Source organism: Rattus norvegicus, chromosome 7 (genome assembly GCF_036323735.1).
Source record: "Rattus norvegicus strain BN/NHsdMcwi chromosome 7, GRCr8, whole genome shotgun sequence".
Classification (NCBI taxonomy): domain Eukaryota; kingdom Metazoa; phylum Chordata; class Mammalia; order Rodentia; family Muridae; genus Rattus; species Rattus norvegicus.
This window is the reverse complement of record NC_086025.1, coordinates 53,330,713-53,348,187: the sequence shown is the minus strand read 5'-3', so window position 1 is coordinate 53,348,187 and position 17,475 is coordinate 53,330,713. Positions and strand designations below refer to the sequence as shown.

Sequence of the window (17,475 nt, the reverse complement as noted above, 5' to 3'; positions counted from 1 at the left end):
GTTTGTCCCATAAGAGCTTAATTTGTTGTACACACCCCTTCTTAATTTATGCCCTAAAATTGCTTCAAGTCCCAAGGGACTAGAAACCGTTACAAATACTTTTTTTCTTATTACATTTTGAAATGACAATTAGTCAAAAACTTCAAAATGGGCAATTTCCACAGGACACAACAATTTAAAAAATTAAATATTGGGCTGAAGAGATGGCTCAGTGGTTCAGAGCACTGGCTATGGTTTCAAAGGACCTGGGTTTGATTCTCAGCACCCAACAGGGCAGCTTACCACCACCCATAACTCTAGCTCCCTGGGGATCCAATGCCCTCTTCGGATTCTACAGGCATGAGGAATACGTGTGGTGCATGGACATACAAGCAGCAAAACACCACAGATAGAAAATAGTAATAACTTTTTTAATTTAAAATTAACTATTGAATAATTATACTCGAATTCCCAAGTGGCCAAAACATTCCATTTACCTCTGACTGAAATGCAATCATGGCCTTCTGTACTTCTTTTGCCTCATTGCTTGTTTCTGACAAAAGCTTGGCATTTTCATAGAGCGTTTCATTCAGAATGCGGCTAGACTGAAAATTGGGAGAGAAATATATCGTTAAATTATTCATGTCATAGTGTAGAATTTCAATGTTTCAGGCTTTTCCGAGAGTTGTCAAACATCATCTGTGAACTTACTTCAGATTTGAAAGTAGCTCCTAGGATACCTGCGGCTACTTGCAGAAGCAGAATCAGGAGCAAGCCGATAAAAAACTGAAAGACGAGACAGGGACCTGTTATTCTCAGAGCAGTGGGTAACTTCCAACAGCATATCCAGTGTCATGTGACCCCTGGCAGCCAGAATAACCTCAGAAATGGAGTACCAGCCTCTGTCCCCCTTTATTATACTTGGTGTTGAAATGACAGACTTTCGATCCATTACTAGCCAGAAATGTCTGCTTCAAAAATGGATCAAGGAAAGTGGTTGCAATTAAATCTCATCGGAAAGACCCCTGGTCTATTCTAGCCTATTAAAGGGGGGTCGGTTTGAAAGCCTAGAGGATCCAAGTGTTGTTTCTCCACTCCTGTTTAATTCAAGGTGAAAACTTGCATAAAACTGGCCTCCAAACAGTATCTTCACTGTGGAAATCACTGGATCCTTGTTCCCTGTGCACATCCTGAACTCTGTCTGGAGGATGGCAGCCCACATACCGGTCTGTTTGGAAAACAAGTTCTTCGAGTAATTAAATTTCCCAAATGGCAAAAGAGGCCTCCTTACTCAAACAGCTCTGGCAGGAGATGTTACTAGAGTCCTGTTAAACTTGTCTCTGCCTTCCTTCATAGCAAACCGCTAAGCGCCATCCCGCTCAGACAGGCACAATCCTTACTTTATTAGAGAAGCAAGCTTAGTTCATTCGAATTCATACCTGATAAATACGATTTTCTAATAGTTTGACAAGATCTGCCCATTGCTTTTTAGTGTATAAGTTTAAAAGTGAATGTCTATGAGCTAATCCACCCTTCTGGAAAATTCTCACCGACAAATCTGATTATCTCTCTTGCAATGTTGTTGCACACCATGTACTTTATGACTTGGCTGCCGCCGACACAAATACATCTCCTACTATTACTGAAAACAGCCTCTGCCCACTCCAGTCACACCCAAGACACTCCTATTTCTCAAACACTGCAGCCCTGGACCCCAGGCTCTCTTCCTGGAGTCAACAACACACCCTCCCCCACACAGACAGCGTGTTCACTTCCACCTCCCCTTCCCAGCCTCACCCTTCTCCTCTTCCACCACCCTCACTGATTCTTCCCACAATGGGGTCTATCTTAGGGTTCTCAGTATCACTGAACACAGTGTCTGACATACAGAAACATGGTATCATTTCATGAACGACGTTGCATCTTCCTTTAGACTCTAAAGTTTAGAGTAAACTCAGATTTAAGCCGACGGATTGGCGTATGCTGTGTGAAACTGTATGTCTGTCCTTCCTCACCTACTTAAGGCATTCTCTGATTGGCTTTAATGAAAATCTGATGACCAATCAGCTGGGCAGGAAGTGGAAGGTGGGACTTCCTGGAAGGGAAAAGGGAACTCCGGGAAGGAAAAAGAAGAAAGGTCTTGGTTGGGGATTTAGCTCAGTGGTAGAGCGCTTGTCTAGCAAGCGCAAGGCCCTGGGTTCAGGGGGGGGGGGGGGGAGAAGAAAGGTCTTTTTTCAGGAGACATGGGAAGAATTGGTCCTTATTACAGGCCTGGGAAGTATAGCTTAGCTCTCCATGTGGCTGAATGAAGCTAGTAGGTTGGGTTAACATACATGCGCTAGTTGAGAGACTGCTCAACTAAGGCTTTGAAATATTAAAGGGTTTCCGTGTGGTTACTTGGGGAAAAGCTGGTTAAGGATAATTGCAGCCATATTAATTTCCAACATTAACTAATATAAACCGAACATAATAATGTTTTAAAGTACACTGATGTAATCTAAAACTTATGCCATAGTATCTCCCATAACCAGATTCTCTAAAATAAATTAGGGTTTCATCGAGTTTGGCATGCCCAAGTCTCGTGACAGATCACAGATAACCCATGGGGTCTGAAGGGTGATATTTTCCCACCAAGAGAAGCATGCAGCGACTTTCTTTCACAGCTCCGCAGCATCCCAGGAAACCCAGAACCATGATGATGGACCCAACTGCAATCAAGATATTCACAGCAATGAAGGGGTTCGTGCCATTGTCACCGGATGTGATAATCTAAAAAAAGAAGAAGAAAAGAATTGGTGTATGGATTCCTTCCCTTGATATTTATTTTACTCATTTTCCAAATACTCCTTGGGTGCCCACTGGGTGCCAGGTCCTGTTCTGAGACCCCAAGAAGCTTTTGTGATCTAAATCAGTAATAAAAAAAAGAAAAAAAAAAGAATTACTGCCCTGGCACAGCTCACATCTTATTAAAGTTGTTGCTAACAGTTTAAAAAGGAAAGATGCTTTTAGTCCTTTTTTTTTTATGGGCTCCTTTGTTCACACTTTGTATATTTTATACCTAGAATAGCGTTATAAAGCCTTTGTTTTATGATAACCTAATTATTTTGACTAGAAAACATCTCAAGTTCCCCAGGTTCACGCTGGTTACAACACGAAGGAAGTTCAGAATCATGTGGCACTGGAGGTGCTGTGTGTCTTTAAATGAGCAAATGCTGTAAGATCTGTTCATGTGAGGCTGAAGGACAGGCAAAGGCTGCAGTGACCAAAATCAGAGTGGTTTGCCTTTGAGCAGACTAGGACAGAAGGCAGGAAGTGGTTGAAAGGCACACTGGGAAAGGGCTTGGGTTAATAAACATGCCCTTACATCTTGGTAAGAGTACAGTAAGCCCACTTCCTACAAGTCTGCATCAAATCTTGTCTTCTCATTTTCAGAAGGACCTAACCCAGAAACTTTAATTTTACCTGACTGTCAAATTATGGGATGTTGAAGAGATGTTATTTTAGGACTATTTACAGTCGGTGGACTACTCGTCTGGTATAATTCAGGTCTTCCGTATGCAATCCAAGTATACTCTTATACATAAACCTCAGAGTGCCCCAAACCCTGGGCCACTTATTTTCCTTCATGCATTGACATGTGCGTTCCTTAATGTAATGGACAGCAGTCAATCACAGATAAAGATGGAAATCATGTGCCAGTGTTACACATGGATGCTGTGTACAGCCCTTGTGCTCCCTGCAGCATCTAAGTACTGGGCCAAGGAAGCAAGACTCTGTCCTCTCAAATCTACCAGAGCGCTCATGGCTCACCTGTTTTAACAATCAGTGCAAAAGTACATGGTGCCACCAGTGATCCTTCTGTTTTGAAGGCTTTTAAAATCCAGTCATAACCCATTTACTCGATGGTAGGAGTAATTAAGAAGGAGTGTACTTAAATTATGAAAGTCTAATTGCAACTATCAATACTCTACTTGGGGTCCAATTGCACAAGTTTGTAACCCCAAGAAAAGTAAGAGATAGGAGTCTCTAGGCCCATTTTTAGTTTATAAAAGGGAAAAGACCTGTTCTGTGATTTCTAAAGCCTCCTTTGCCTTTAAAAGTATCTATGTACACACCATGCTTCAGATTTACAGCTTGCTTGTGTTCTATTTTGTTTTTTATTTGGGGGGCTGTTGTATGGTTCATTGTTAAGACGGGAGCCAGACTTCTTAGGAGGCAGAATTAGGGTAGATAGACCGCTATGCTCTCGTGGACAACCCCTCATCGGTGAGTATATAAGCAGCATGCACTGGGCTTGGTGAGTTGTTACAACATCAGCAAAAGTAAAGGAAAACTTTGGGAGGGGTGAGAAGTAGACCAGGAGGAGTGAGGGAGGATGGATATAATACAAAATACCTTGTATGGAAGGAAGTATGAGATTCACAAAGGATTGGTAAAATATATATATTTTCAAAAGGATTAGGAAATTACTAAAGCCAGAGAAATCACTGTGAATAAGCAGGCACAAGGTCAGAGACAAAATATATGTGCCAGGAAAACCTCTTTGGGAAGGCCGTTCTGGATGCTCTCCAGGCCATGATATGACATCTACACAGGTAAAAGACTCTAGTAAGGTGTTTAGAAGTCAGGAGAGAAAGCCCATTCACAGTGATACTCGGACTTGTCAGGGAGCTTAAGTAGTGCAGCTGACACCTGTGTAGGCAGTAGTAAGGACAGAGCTGCATGCTGACCCACTAGCAGTCACCACTGCAAGTGTCACCCAACAAACGCCTCTTCTTGTTGAAAAATGAACTGGATATCTGAGCTCAGTGTTTGTTACAGCTGGAACCTAGCAATGCTAACAAAGCTGCCCCATATAAACAGAGCCCGTGTTTCTTAAGGAAAGGGGGGAAATCCTAAAGGAGGCCTGGTTAGTCTGAAAGATGAGGATATTAGGATCTTCTTTTGATTCAAAAAGATGTCCTAAGACAAGGGTGGTACCCTTGTTTTTTGGCCTTGGGAGCTATTGAGTTTAACCATTTAAAAACAAAAAAACAAAACTATTCTCCCAAGGCACGTTAGCAGAAAGAGATGTCACCCCTCTGCCTTTCTTGGATGTGTTTGTGCTCATGTTAGCCCTTGTAAAACAACTCATTCTATTTTCCTAGTAATAAAATTCAGCTCTTCGCTCAGTGTTGACTCTACAGATAAACACAAATCAACTGACTTCCTGTGAGGCAGGCTGGTTGGTGTTATCCTGGGACTGACTTTTGTTCTGGGTAAAAAGCTGACAGCCCAAAGATCTAACTGTAACTGGCGGTGCTGCCTAGCCCCCTCACTCAGTCCATTTCACTCCCAGATGTGGACTCCCATTCTCTCAAGGACAACAGCTCTCTTTTAATCCATTCAATGTGTGTTGCTTCTTAACAGACTAAACACCACATTTGCTTAACAGAAACACTGGGGAGAAAGAAAATGCTGAGCACAAATCAAATAACAATATAAAATTCAGGCTGCAGACATATCTTCAAAAGTCTAAAGTATTCTCAAAATAATGGTTGGTTGTTAGTCTTTGTTTTTAATTATGAGCCTCAAAGTCAGGCAGATTATATGCACCTTCAAAACCCTCTTCCTCCTCTCAGACACCAACCAGATCCTGGGGCCATCAGAAGCTTAGAGCCACATTTATCAATATAAATAATAAATGGAATTCCGATGAACAGGGAGGCAAGACTATGTGCTCCACCCATCCTGCCCTACTTTATTCATCGGGTAAAGTACAGAAGGAGGAAATACCTAACCGCCTTGGATGCTCTGGATTCTCTTGGGATAGAAGAAAGTAAATAAGAGGGAGCTAGATAAAGAGAGAAAGAGAGAGAAGAGGAGGAGGAGGAGGAAGAGGGGGTGGAGGAGGAGAAGGGAAAGGGGGAAGGTGGGGAAGAGGAGAAGGAAGAGAGAGGACAGGATAGAGAGCCGGGTATATTTATAGAAAATCTACCCTTATTTTTAAAAAGGGGGCAAACTAACTTTGTTTGCTTTTAACCCTTCTTTCCACTAAATTGTGTCCAAAGGCATCTAGTCACACCATGATACAATGTGTTTAAATGATTATAAAGCTTTGTCCTCACTTCTGGCTTAATAGTATCATTGTAACATTCCATAGGAATCAGAATTCTTCTTAAGGGAGGCAAACTATTAGAGCAAAACCTTTGAAAAGGCTCTAACAATAGAAGTTCTGTCGGAGACAAGAGCCTGCCTTCACAACCTTGAGCAAACTGCTCTGAAGGAACTGGAAAACAGTAAAGCAGGTAGCAGGGTCACTCTTTGAACTGAGAAGGCAGAAGAGAATGAAGCTAAGAGATCAGGAAATGAAGCCAGCGTGCTATTTTGGGTAAATCTGGATCAACAACCCGCCCACACCCTGCTGTTTTCTTCTTCCTCCTGCATTTGGAAAATGGGATAGAAATAGTACGCCATTGAGTCCAATGACTGGAGCTGGAATTGTGCCTACAAACCAAACTTCCAAACCTGGGGACACACCGATAAGAACGCTGTCCCTAGGGTGGAAAGGTGTGTCATGGGAACAGATGGGTCTTGTTGACTGCATGATCAAGAAGCTGAACACTATCCTGGTCACACTAATGTGACAATCTTGTGTTGAAATGGTTGCCTCAAGTTCTAGTTGCAAGAGGTAAATTCCAACTATCTATCCCTGAGCTGTGCTGCCCTTGAAATCTGGAGTCACATTTGTCCCCAGGAAAACATCTCGTCTCCTTCCATTTTGGACCAACCACTTTGGAGTCATCCACATGATAATCAGATGTGCTATAGACATTGTTCTTGGTGGAGAAGAAAGGTATTCTGGCCTTTCAGTAGTGAAGGAGGCAAGATTCTACTTAAACCCCTTCCAACATCTCCCTGTGTTGAATGAAGTCTTTCTAGTTTGAGAATAATGATACTAGAATTTGGGAGAGTGCCCCACCTGGGTTTGACATATATTTCCAAGGAAATTGGGGTCATTGCTCAGGGTTTGCAGTTTCAGTGATAAAACAGTTTAAGAATGGGCTCAGAAGAAACCTCAACGATAATTTTATTTGAGTTTAAAAGCAAAACCAAAGTATAAATTTTGGCAGCTTCTTGGAGGAGGAAGATGGCTAAGAGGAAAAGAGGAAGCCATGTTATTTGATTTGAGCTGCCATGGTCAGCCATGCCAGTTGGGCAAACAGCCATATGGAAGAAAGAGGCTGGGGGTGGGGTGGGGGGTGGCTTTAGAGTAGACATCATGTCAGGACTGCACTGGATGACACAGATAAAGAACTCAGAGGAGCAAGCGGGCTTAACCCAGCTGCATGGCCACGCTCCATTATTGACTACACAGAGGGCTGGGATTCTGCAAAGGCAAAATACATTATCTCATTGAAGAGATAACTCTTCCTACATTTTCAAAATGGCTTAGGGTAAATAAGCCTTCCAGAGGACTGGCCCCTTGGCCAAGTGATTAGCCCAATTGGATTGACTAACTTGTTTGGGGGTAGTTTGTACCCATGCCAGAGAATGGCTTTCCCTTAATGTACATGGATGCTTCTGTACCCTTAGCACCCCTCTCAGCTCTCCAGGACCGCGCCATGCAAGGCACACAATAAGGAATTTTGACTGCCTAAATTATAAACCTATGCAGCGTCACACATGGTAAGAGAGGCATTTAAGGGGAACATTATAGGGCATTTACTCTCTGTCGCTTTGCTTCTCATCATGGAGATAAAGCTGCTTTGTGCGTCTACATTTACCTCTTTGCCGTCTTTGCTTACTCTCAACCATATGGCTAGACCCAGGATCAGTGTACCACATACCTGTAGAAAGGGAAAAATAAGAAGAATGTTAGAACGCAAAGACGCGATCAAATGCCAATTCCATAAACCCCACTTGTATGGCTGCTGGGATAGTTCATTAATACCCAGGCCATTACATTCCGAAGTGTTCCATAGCAATATATAAGAATGGTAAGAATCCCTGTCCACTCATAATAGTATGAGAAGAGACCACTGATAATCACAGTCCATTCATAGTATGACAAGAAGAGATCACTGCTAGGTGATAACCGATATTTCACAGGATTTAACTCCAATTGTGTGGAATTTTCCCTATGATTTAAAGATAAGATATCCTTAATATATCCTGGATTTGACTTTTGGACTCTTATCTTGGACCAAGAAAGAAAAGCATAACTCTCTAACCATTCAATATGCAGTCAGTATTTCTGAGGAAGATAGGTGTTTGTAAAGGCAGAGAATAGTAGAACATTTGACAAAATGTGAAATTAAGCAGTGATGGTATATATTAATTAATATTTTAAAACTCCGATAAATTTTTAAAAAAAATAAATTATTTTAGGTAGTAAAGCTTACCCAGAGAAGGGAAACAACGGGGAATAGTATTTAAAGTCTTAAATTCCTTTAATGGCTTTTCCAGATTATTTCATTTGGGCCATGGCCAACACATAAAATGTGAAACACATTTTACTTTAGTGTAAGGAAAACTCTTGCCTCTCAAGGTCAATATATATATATATGTACGTATATATATATATATATATATGTATGTATGTATATATATCCTCAAAAAATCAAAGATGTATTGTTAGATAGATATATTAAGAGCAGCCCCAGTAACATACCAGACATAGTAGGCCTTGGAGGACTTTCTAGGTGTTTCTGACTGTCCGTACTCTAAAAAATAAAGTCTGAGTTCTCCAAAACCTAGTGACCCTGGACTGTCCTTGCTTTCATGTATGCATGGTTGAACCATATGCCTGCGACCCTCAAGTTGAACCTCGAGTGCTTTCTCATTGAGTTTGCAGTAGAAATAAGGTAAAAGGGCTTGTTAAAAGAATAGGGAGTGCATTGAGTCGCTGAGGAAACACTGACTTTCTCCTGCCTCAAAGACCTCAGAGACCTGGAAAGTCCAAACTGATTTTTAAGATAAAGTAGCAGCACCTGACAGGTTATAGTCACAAGGTTGAAACTCCAGACCAACTCCTAAACCTTTCCTACATGCCTTAAGTACTACAAAAAATTGCCCCAATTATTCCAATGTGATTAAAAAAGACTTTTCCACTAGCCAATAACTCATGCAATTAACTATCTTACATAGATGCTATACAAATAAATTAATAAAAGTTTAGAGTTGCAAGTCCTGCTTCCCGTTCCTCCCACTAGAGTCAATATTGACAAGGAAAGATAAGGGCCCAGGTTAGCTAATCAGAGGGTGAGAATTAGTGTAAGTAAAACGGGGCTTTTTGATAGTGATTTTATAACAAACACATTTTTCTTGCTAGTTAATTGGCTTCCTTGTTCACATTTTCTGTTTTTTAATTCTCCCATCACCAGTGTGTTTATACCAATCATCTTTTTAAGTTTTTGTTCTTAAGAGTTTGATATAGTTTTCATCCCCCAACTCACAAGCCATCCTGCCTCTCTTCCCAACCAATTTCATGTTTCTTTCTCTCTCTTAAAAATAAAAACAAAAGAAAAATCCACTGAAAAGCATGGAGTCTGATTTGGGCTGGCCAACGGCGACGAGCAGCCTGGAGTATGTCTGCTACGCTGGAGTATGTATCATTCCGCTGAGGAAAACTGATGTTTTCCTCTCTTGCCTGCCACTGTTTGTGAATAGCTTCTTGGCTAGGGCTGGGAGTCTCTGCCCACTTCTCCTTTGTGCTGGGATTTTGCCTCCCTCGAGCTTGTGCGGTCTCAAACATGCTTTCATTGTCTCTTTGAGTTCTTATATGTATCTTCGCTGTCATGTATGTTTCTTTAAAATCACCCTCCACCTCTGCTTCTACCCCCTCATCTGCATAGACGCAGTCTATATGGGAGAAATATGATTTTAAAAAGAAATCCCATTCGGGGATGGGCACTCTGATGTCTCACTTGGCATACTGTTTGTCCCTCTGTTGATTATCATCTGCTCCAAGAAGCTTCTCTGATGAGGGTTGAGGGATACCCTGATCTACGTGTCTTCTATCAAGTTGGTGAAGTACAGAGCAGTTCTATTCCCATTGCCTTGAGATGGACCACTACCGTGAGACCCCCCCCCCCAGGCCTCCTGCATCCTTCTCCGTTTGCTCTAAAGATGTGTTAAGTTGTTGAAATATGTCTGGCTCTGCATATTTGTGCTTGTAGCACTGGGAAGTGGAAGGCATTATAAGTTGACTCCAGACCTGGCATCAGTGGCCACAGACAGCTGACTGACCCGTCTTTACTCTGGCTTCACGTTCAGGAGAACCCCTGTGGTTTTCACCCAGTTCTCACTTGACATCTTTGGATTTTACAATTAGGATGTGGTTGCTCTGAAGCAGTATTCAGAAAAGGCAGGCAGTTTTGATATTGACGGATGGGCAAGCAATAGCCTGATTCGTATTTCCTTAGACTCTCGCATAAGCCTGTGTTTCAATGACTGTATTTAGAATCAGGACTTTTAGGAGATAATTTAGGATAAATGAGGCCATCAAACGTAGAATCCTAATCCAGTGAGGTTGAGGACTTTACAAGAGAGATCTGTCTCTGTCTGTTACCTTAATGCCCGGGAAGGACCATGTGAGAAAAAGTGAGAATGCAGGGGATCCTTGATGGACACCCAATGGGCCTGCACGTCAATCTTAGACCTCTTAGCTCTCAGAACGCAAGAAATGAATTTCGGTTGTTTCAACTATCTGTGGTAATTTCTTATGGAGGCCTGTACTGGCTGGTTTTATGTGTCACCTTGACACAAGCTGGAGTTATCACAGAGAAAGGAGCCTCCCTTGAGGAAATGCCTCCATGAGATCCAGCTGTAAGGCATTTTCTCAACTAGTGATCAAGGGGGGAGGACCATTGTGAATGGTGCCATCCCTGGCCTGGTAGTCTTAGGTTCTATAAGAGAGCAAGCTGAGCAAGTCAGGGGAGATGAGGCAGTAAGTAGCATCCCTCCATGGTCTCTGCATCAGCTCCTGCCTCCAAGTCTCTGCTCTATGTGAACTCCTGTCCTGACGTCCTTTGGTGATGAACAGCAATGTGGAAGTGTAAGCTGAATAAACCCTTTCCTCCCCAACTTGCTCCTTGGTCATGATGGTTTGTGCAGGAATACAAACTCTGACTAAGACAAAGCCCAAGTCTGACTAAGACAGGAAATATTCTGGAATCAACAAAATGTCAGAAAGAGAATGACCAGATGCCATCTGGAACTAACTTCTGATTTGAGCTCTGTAGGAGTTGACGGAAATTCACATAGTACCTAGAGACCCAAGCTCAGCTTACAATCGCCCCCAATGGTCATTAGTGAAGAAGAGTGTGTATAATCAACAGCAGCAGGTTTGAAGCCACTTGGGTGGGGATATTTGGAGTCTCAACTGTCTACAGTAGAGGCCAGCATCATTGAGGGTATGGTCCCCTTATTCCCACAGACTTCTTTCCTTGTGAGAAAAGAAGAGCATAGAGTAGGACTAAAATTATGCTTATGTTTTAAAAGCTTACTATGCACCAAATACAATCATTTGAGGGACAAGTTTTTATATTAAAAAGCAATATGAGACATCATTGGGATAAAAAATAATATCAATTAAACTACTACATACCAATCCTTGCTTCTAAGTTGTCATAAAGCTTCTTAGTTAATCTTTACAGTTAGTGGTAAAGGTGCCACCCTCAGTCTATGCCACTCTCAGTCTATGCCACCCTCAGTCTATACATGCAGGAAGTGGAGCAGATAAGAGCCTACGAGCATATGTTAGCACACAAAGCAATAGGGTGGGGAGGTTCAGGACCTGAATCATGATTGGTGTGAATATACATTTTATTCCATTTCTTTAACTGTGTTTGAAGAATTATTACCTTATCATAAATCCTTCTGTATTAGTTCCTCCTCTGTTCCAAAATTCAACATGGAAAATTATTCATCACGATATGAAATAATTCCATATCTTATTCATTAAAATGCCTGAGTTGTTGGTTGAAACATCGTTTTTCATAAGCACCTATTGTTATTTTGAGTCCTTTGTGCACACAGTGATCTAAGGAGGTAGAATGAGCTATGGTCATCATTTGTGTAAATGACAACCTGTAAAGTACTGAGAAGCAAGTCCCTCCAAGGAAGGACAGCTGGTGATGGGGCACCTATTTGACCTAAGTTCACTACAACTGCACCTTTACCCCTTTGCTGTTCCCATAGTTCAACTAAATAGCATTAACTGTACAATGACAAGCAGCTACTGTATTGACAATGGCCATAGATTTCAGCCACAGTTAATTGTTTATTGTGGGGCTTTTCAAACGCTGATAGAATAAAATATAATAGTGTCCCATTATTCATGCCCCTTTATCTCAGAAACATGGCTGCTTTGCATCCAAGCTCCTGTAGAGAGAGTATCTTGTGTATTGTATGGATGCATTGCCTGTATGGCCCATGGTTTAGGCAGGAAATAGAAGGTAGGACATCTGGGAGCAATAAAGAATTCTGGGATAGGGCCAGGCAGAAAAAGATCTATCAGGGAAGATGTGAGGACATAGATGCATGGTACCTGAGTGTAGCCATGTGGTAGAATGTAGGTGAACATAAATGGGTTATCTTAAATTATGATTCTAGTCAGAGAAAAGCCTGGCTAAATGTCAAGATATTTGTAAATATCTTTTGAGTCTGAGTCTCATTTCTGGGAACATGGAGCTGGGAGAAAGAACAGAGAACCTAACTTCTACAGCTCTTAATGAAGCTGGGCACATCCAGTGTAGAAAAGACAATGAACTTTGGATCACTGGTTCCTGGATTTGCTTCATGTTCACAGTATCTTCCAAAAAGTTCAATCTCCCTTATGCATTGATCACTTCTGATGCAAATGCCTTTGGCTGGCTGGCTGGCTTAAGCCCTTTTCCTCACTGTGCACATGTGAAGATTGGTAATGTGTCTCTGTGCTTTTTTGCATGAGACCTGATGGTCCCATGATGCTCTGTGTCTAGATTTTATTATCCTACATTTTCCCAAACTTCTGCTTACCCAGACACCCAGAAAACACTAAGCCTCTTGAATACTCCCGGGTCTGTCCTATCTAAGAAGGGTGTGAGAAAATTTGTCCATTTCCTGTTTGACTTATGACTCAAAGAAATAGGTTTGGTATCTGTAACTTTTCTATTACTGATAATACCCCCAATTCTCCCATTTGCAGCCATCTCCAGCATGATTAGGAATGATTTTTCGACTCATGTGTTTTTCTTTCATTATCAATTCTATCAACTGAAAACCACCACATATTTGTGTGGCACATCAAATTTTCCCGGAAGAGAAACCAGTATGTTCAGATCAAATGACCATATGCCTATCTCAGAGATACTTCAGCATCTGGCCCCACTTTACCAAAACCAAGTTTCACAAGTTAAAACCAGAAAGAATGCATTTAAAAAAAAAAAACGCAAGGCCTCGGACATCTACGAGAAAACCACATCAATGGAAACGTTAAAATTTTTGCTTAAGTAAACATTAAGAATGTGACAAATCGTTAATTTCCTACGAAGGATCATAAGTTTCCAACTGAGAGCTCAGGGCTGAGGAGAGAGAGGAGAGTAAAGATAGGAATGTCCTCTCACCTCAGAAAGAGTGCCAGATGCCTACATTTTTATTTAGAATGCTGATGTGATATGTGGCTAAGAAGTCATCACTGGCCTTCCCAACTATTGTCCTCACCCACAGTCTCTATCTCGGACGTAGAGATTGCAGGTCCCACCACACATGGAAATGTGACAGAAGTTAGAGCTATCTAACTGAAATCTGTGGGGCCAGAAAGACTTTATGTGTGACCCTGGAGAACAGATTGTAGCCATAAAGTAATCAGAGCTCTCCAGGAAATCCGTGACAGTGTTGGGGAACATAATGGAACACTGGGGGACAGTTGCAGCTGACCTTGAACCTTTATCTTAAACCCATTACACATCCCCTTCCTGGATTATCCTCACAGCCTTCTTGGTTCACAGTCTGGATCTATTCCGAACTCCTGTCGATGAATCAGACAAAGGATTCGAACTTCCACCTGCCTGTCTGTCACATGCTTTGCTCATAAAGTAGAGATGTATTTCAACCTTTACCTAATTCGAAGATTGTTTCTGGTTTGTGTACTTTCAGGCACCTCTGTGTTTTTAAGTATCCTAAACCTTATGTGTTAATAGTATATTAATATTTAGTCACCATAAGTGTATCATATATATCATAGAAATAGAAATGATGGCTGTAGTTCTGTATAAAATAAAGAGATCAGGACTTTTTAAGGAAGCAGGCAACTCTAACGCTGGCCAGGAAGTGAGCAAATGACCCTGAAATATCTTGTCTCACTTAATAATAAAGAAGTTAGAAAACTATTATAATCATATCAGAAAGAATCACAAGCCAACTGGAAATGCCTCTTGGCGAAAATGCAGAATAAATTGTATATTGATAAGGATAAGAACTGAATTGGGCTATATTTTCACTTTATAAGGAAAATATCTTATTGTTAAATGGTATGAAAAAGTTAACTCGCTGTTTTGGAATGTGATAAAAAGTAAGAAAGAAGTGTTTCTGCCTCATTTGTGTGTGCCTTCATGATATATAAAATGTGTGATATACATTCTCTTTCTCTTATATATACATTATATGTGTGTGTCACACACACACACACACACACACACACACACACACACACACACACACACAAACACAAGATGCCCTGGAAACCAAATAGTACATTTCTATGAAGAAATAGTGATATCATTGATTATCAGCCACTTCATTCATGTTGTTATAAACCCAAAATGAACTTGAGCATCATCACAAACATGACAACATCATGTATTGTCAACCGGCCTAAGGCCATTGCTTATTTACAGAAATACAGAAGACAGAGAAACACAGCAAGGGGTGTCTTGGGTGTGTGGACAGCAAAATTCAGACAATAGAACCCATGATAGGGCCAACGGAAATAGCTACACAAAAAATTTCAAAAAGAGGGGAAATTACAAGGTCTGAGGAAGAAGCTACAGATTAAAATTGCCACACAAGTTGTATCAACTGACCTCGGTCTGTGGGCACATTCTGGATTACAGTTCAAATAACGTGTTTGGAGCAATTAGAAACTTATACCCCGGTTAAGAAATTCTTACTAAAATTTTAAAGTATGAGAACGCTATTGTACATACATTAGTGAATGTAATTTCCTTTCAAGATTCATGCTGATGTATTGATAGATGAATGATAACCCTAATATTTTCTTCATAATCGCCTGGGCAAGTGACTGAGACTGTGCCCATGCAGATTGGTTTCACCGTTTTACAAGGCCAAGTCATGGAGTTAATTTTCCAAATTTATCTTCATTTGTGAATGTTGGGAAGTTTGAAACAAAGTCAAAGCAAGCATTCATTTCTTCCTTTATATTCGACTCCCAATGACTTTATTAATTCAAGAGAAGCCACATGTTTGATGACTTTTTCAAATTTGTCATATATTCTTGAGTTTCAAAATATTTCTCTAGTTTCTAGTAATTTCAAAAACAGTTCCCCTTTTTTAAGGAAAAGAAGGGTAAGTATAAAGAACAAAATGTTTTTATTCTCTTACTTATTTCTACAAATGAATGCTTATTTAATAAATTTAATTCAACATTATGTCACCTTCATTCATTAGGGCTACTAGCCATTGAGTGGAAAGCCATTTCATACTCTAGTGTTATATTAGTTTATTTAAATCATTATTATTTAAGTGCAATGGAGGTAAGAGATTAGAGCTTGTCCTTCTCTTCTGGCTGGTCCATATCTCTATTTTATCTTCCCTTTACCCAAAGTTAAGAAAGAAGAGAAAATGAATTTATTGACCCGATACCAGCCATCGCTCTATTAAAGGCCAAAAGGCTCAGAAACAAAACCAGAGCTGCTTGTTCTTAAATATGCCTGAACTACTTTTCAATTCAGAAACCATATAATTGTTTTCTGTTTGAGCACCCTGGGACATATCCATTCCTTTACTTGTGAACACATTTTAGTTACACCATACATGTGCATGTGAAAAGCTTCTCTCCCCAGAATCCTATCCCACACCTTAAAATTGTATTTGTTTTTTTTTTTCAATGCTAAATGATGCTTTCAATGCCTTTGTTTTGGGGCCATCATCAGACATAAGCAAGGCATACTTTGCAAGAAACAAACCCTGTTGTTTGAAAGGGTGGGTTGATGACACATCAAAATACTGACTTCAAAATACTAATATATAGTCACTGGTTTAGCGTAATCTTATGATTAAATACTCTTACTGCTTCTCCCTGGGGTATTTCAAGACCTTTTATTTCTTCTGGGGCCTCTGAAAATGATCCTCCCGCCCCGCCACCCACTGGTTAGTCACCTGTTTTGAGCCCAGATGTCAAAGGGAGGGAACCAGAAGCCAGGCTAAATCAAACTGTTTGCTGATTGACACAGAACTAAGAATAATTGTCCTGTAATTAAAGGATATTTCCCCCTGTGTTTAGTCTTGCAACAATATGAAAACATTTTGGAAATGTTTATCTTCAAAGAACTTGAGTACGCTTTTTTTTTTTTGAGTCATTGGCTTATTTTGAGTTCCTCAAACCAGCGACAAACAAATCTAAACATTTCAATGGAGAATGTCTTTTCCTCCTTATCCTCTAGCTCTGTGCAAGTCTGTTCTTGGTTATGATATTTATCTCAAGTCCTCTTTCTTGTACAAGACTGATAATTAAAAGAAAACTACTTACCCAGAACAAGAAGTTGAAGAAAAACATCGAATACTTTAAACAGCCACTGACACCTGCCATTTCGGAGAAGGGGCAGCCACCCAGTTACAGTAGGACGAACCAGTCGTTACCAGGCTGTCCTGCGAAGGCTCTGAGGGATTTTGCCTGCAGAGATCCGTGTGCCTGCAGCTTCGGGTAGCAATAGAAAGCAAGGAAGTAGTCGGAAAGAAAAAAAAAAAAACCCAGTTACTAAAATGGATAAAAAATTAACCCACACCTTTAAATATCCCAAACGTTATCTTCAGGCAAGTACGTTCCCTTCTTATGGCTGCTAAGGCATTGAGCCAGGATATTTATGACTGCTTCTCAAAATCCGCTCCCTCTTGAGTAAACAGATATCAAGTTAAGGGAGTGGCTGGGGCAGAGGTGGAGAATGGTACAGCTTGATAGTAGGTGGATGGGCTGGCGCTGCCCTCTCTTCTAACCCTGGGGAAATCGGCTGGGCTGCCCGCGGGGCTCTCAAGTAAATGGGCCTTGTGTTTCCTTTGTTTTGCATCACTTTTTTGATAGGAGCACAAAGTTCCTTTCAAATGCAGCAATAGGTATTTGGAAACCTGCAAAGCCTGCAGGCTTGGTTTCAGTAACCTCTTTTCTTCTACTTCGAGCAAGCGAGCAGCGGAACAACCGTTCTACAGCTGCAGTGTGTCTTGTTTGTTTGTTGTTGTTATTGTTGTTGTTTTCCTTTCAAAGAAACCCCCAGGGTGCTCCCTTAAATGCCTGCCACT

At 40.9% G+C, this 17,475-nt stretch overlaps 1 protein-coding gene across 2 annotated transcripts in view; it reads right to left on the bottom strand.

Annotated features, from left to right (window-relative positions):
• Tspan8 (tetraspanin 8) overlaps nucleotides 1-17,169 on the bottom strand; it is a 34,384-nt gene extending 17,215 nt beyond the window's left edge. Inside the window, exons 1-6 of one of the 2 annotated variants that reach the window (XM_039078341.2) lie at nucleotides 16,968-17,169; nucleotides 16,712-16,879; nucleotides 7,746-7,808; nucleotides 2,611-2,748; nucleotides 691-765; nucleotides 477-584 (exon numbers count right to left, since the gene is read on the bottom strand). In XM_039078341.2, the coding sequence (XP_038934269.1) occupies nucleotides 477-584; nucleotides 691-765; nucleotides 2,611-2,748; nucleotides 7,746-7,808; nucleotides 16,712-16,771 (444 nt within the window). In that variant the 5' untranslated portion in view covers nucleotides 16,772-16,879; nucleotides 16,968-17,169. Of the gene's footprint in view, nucleotides 1-476; nucleotides 585-690; nucleotides 766-2,610; nucleotides 2,749-7,745; nucleotides 7,809-16,711 lie in introns of both variants that reach the window. The other variant, NM_133526.2, reaches the window with a different exon arrangement.
• Between the last annotated feature and the right edge of the window lie 306 nt (nucleotides 17,170-17,475).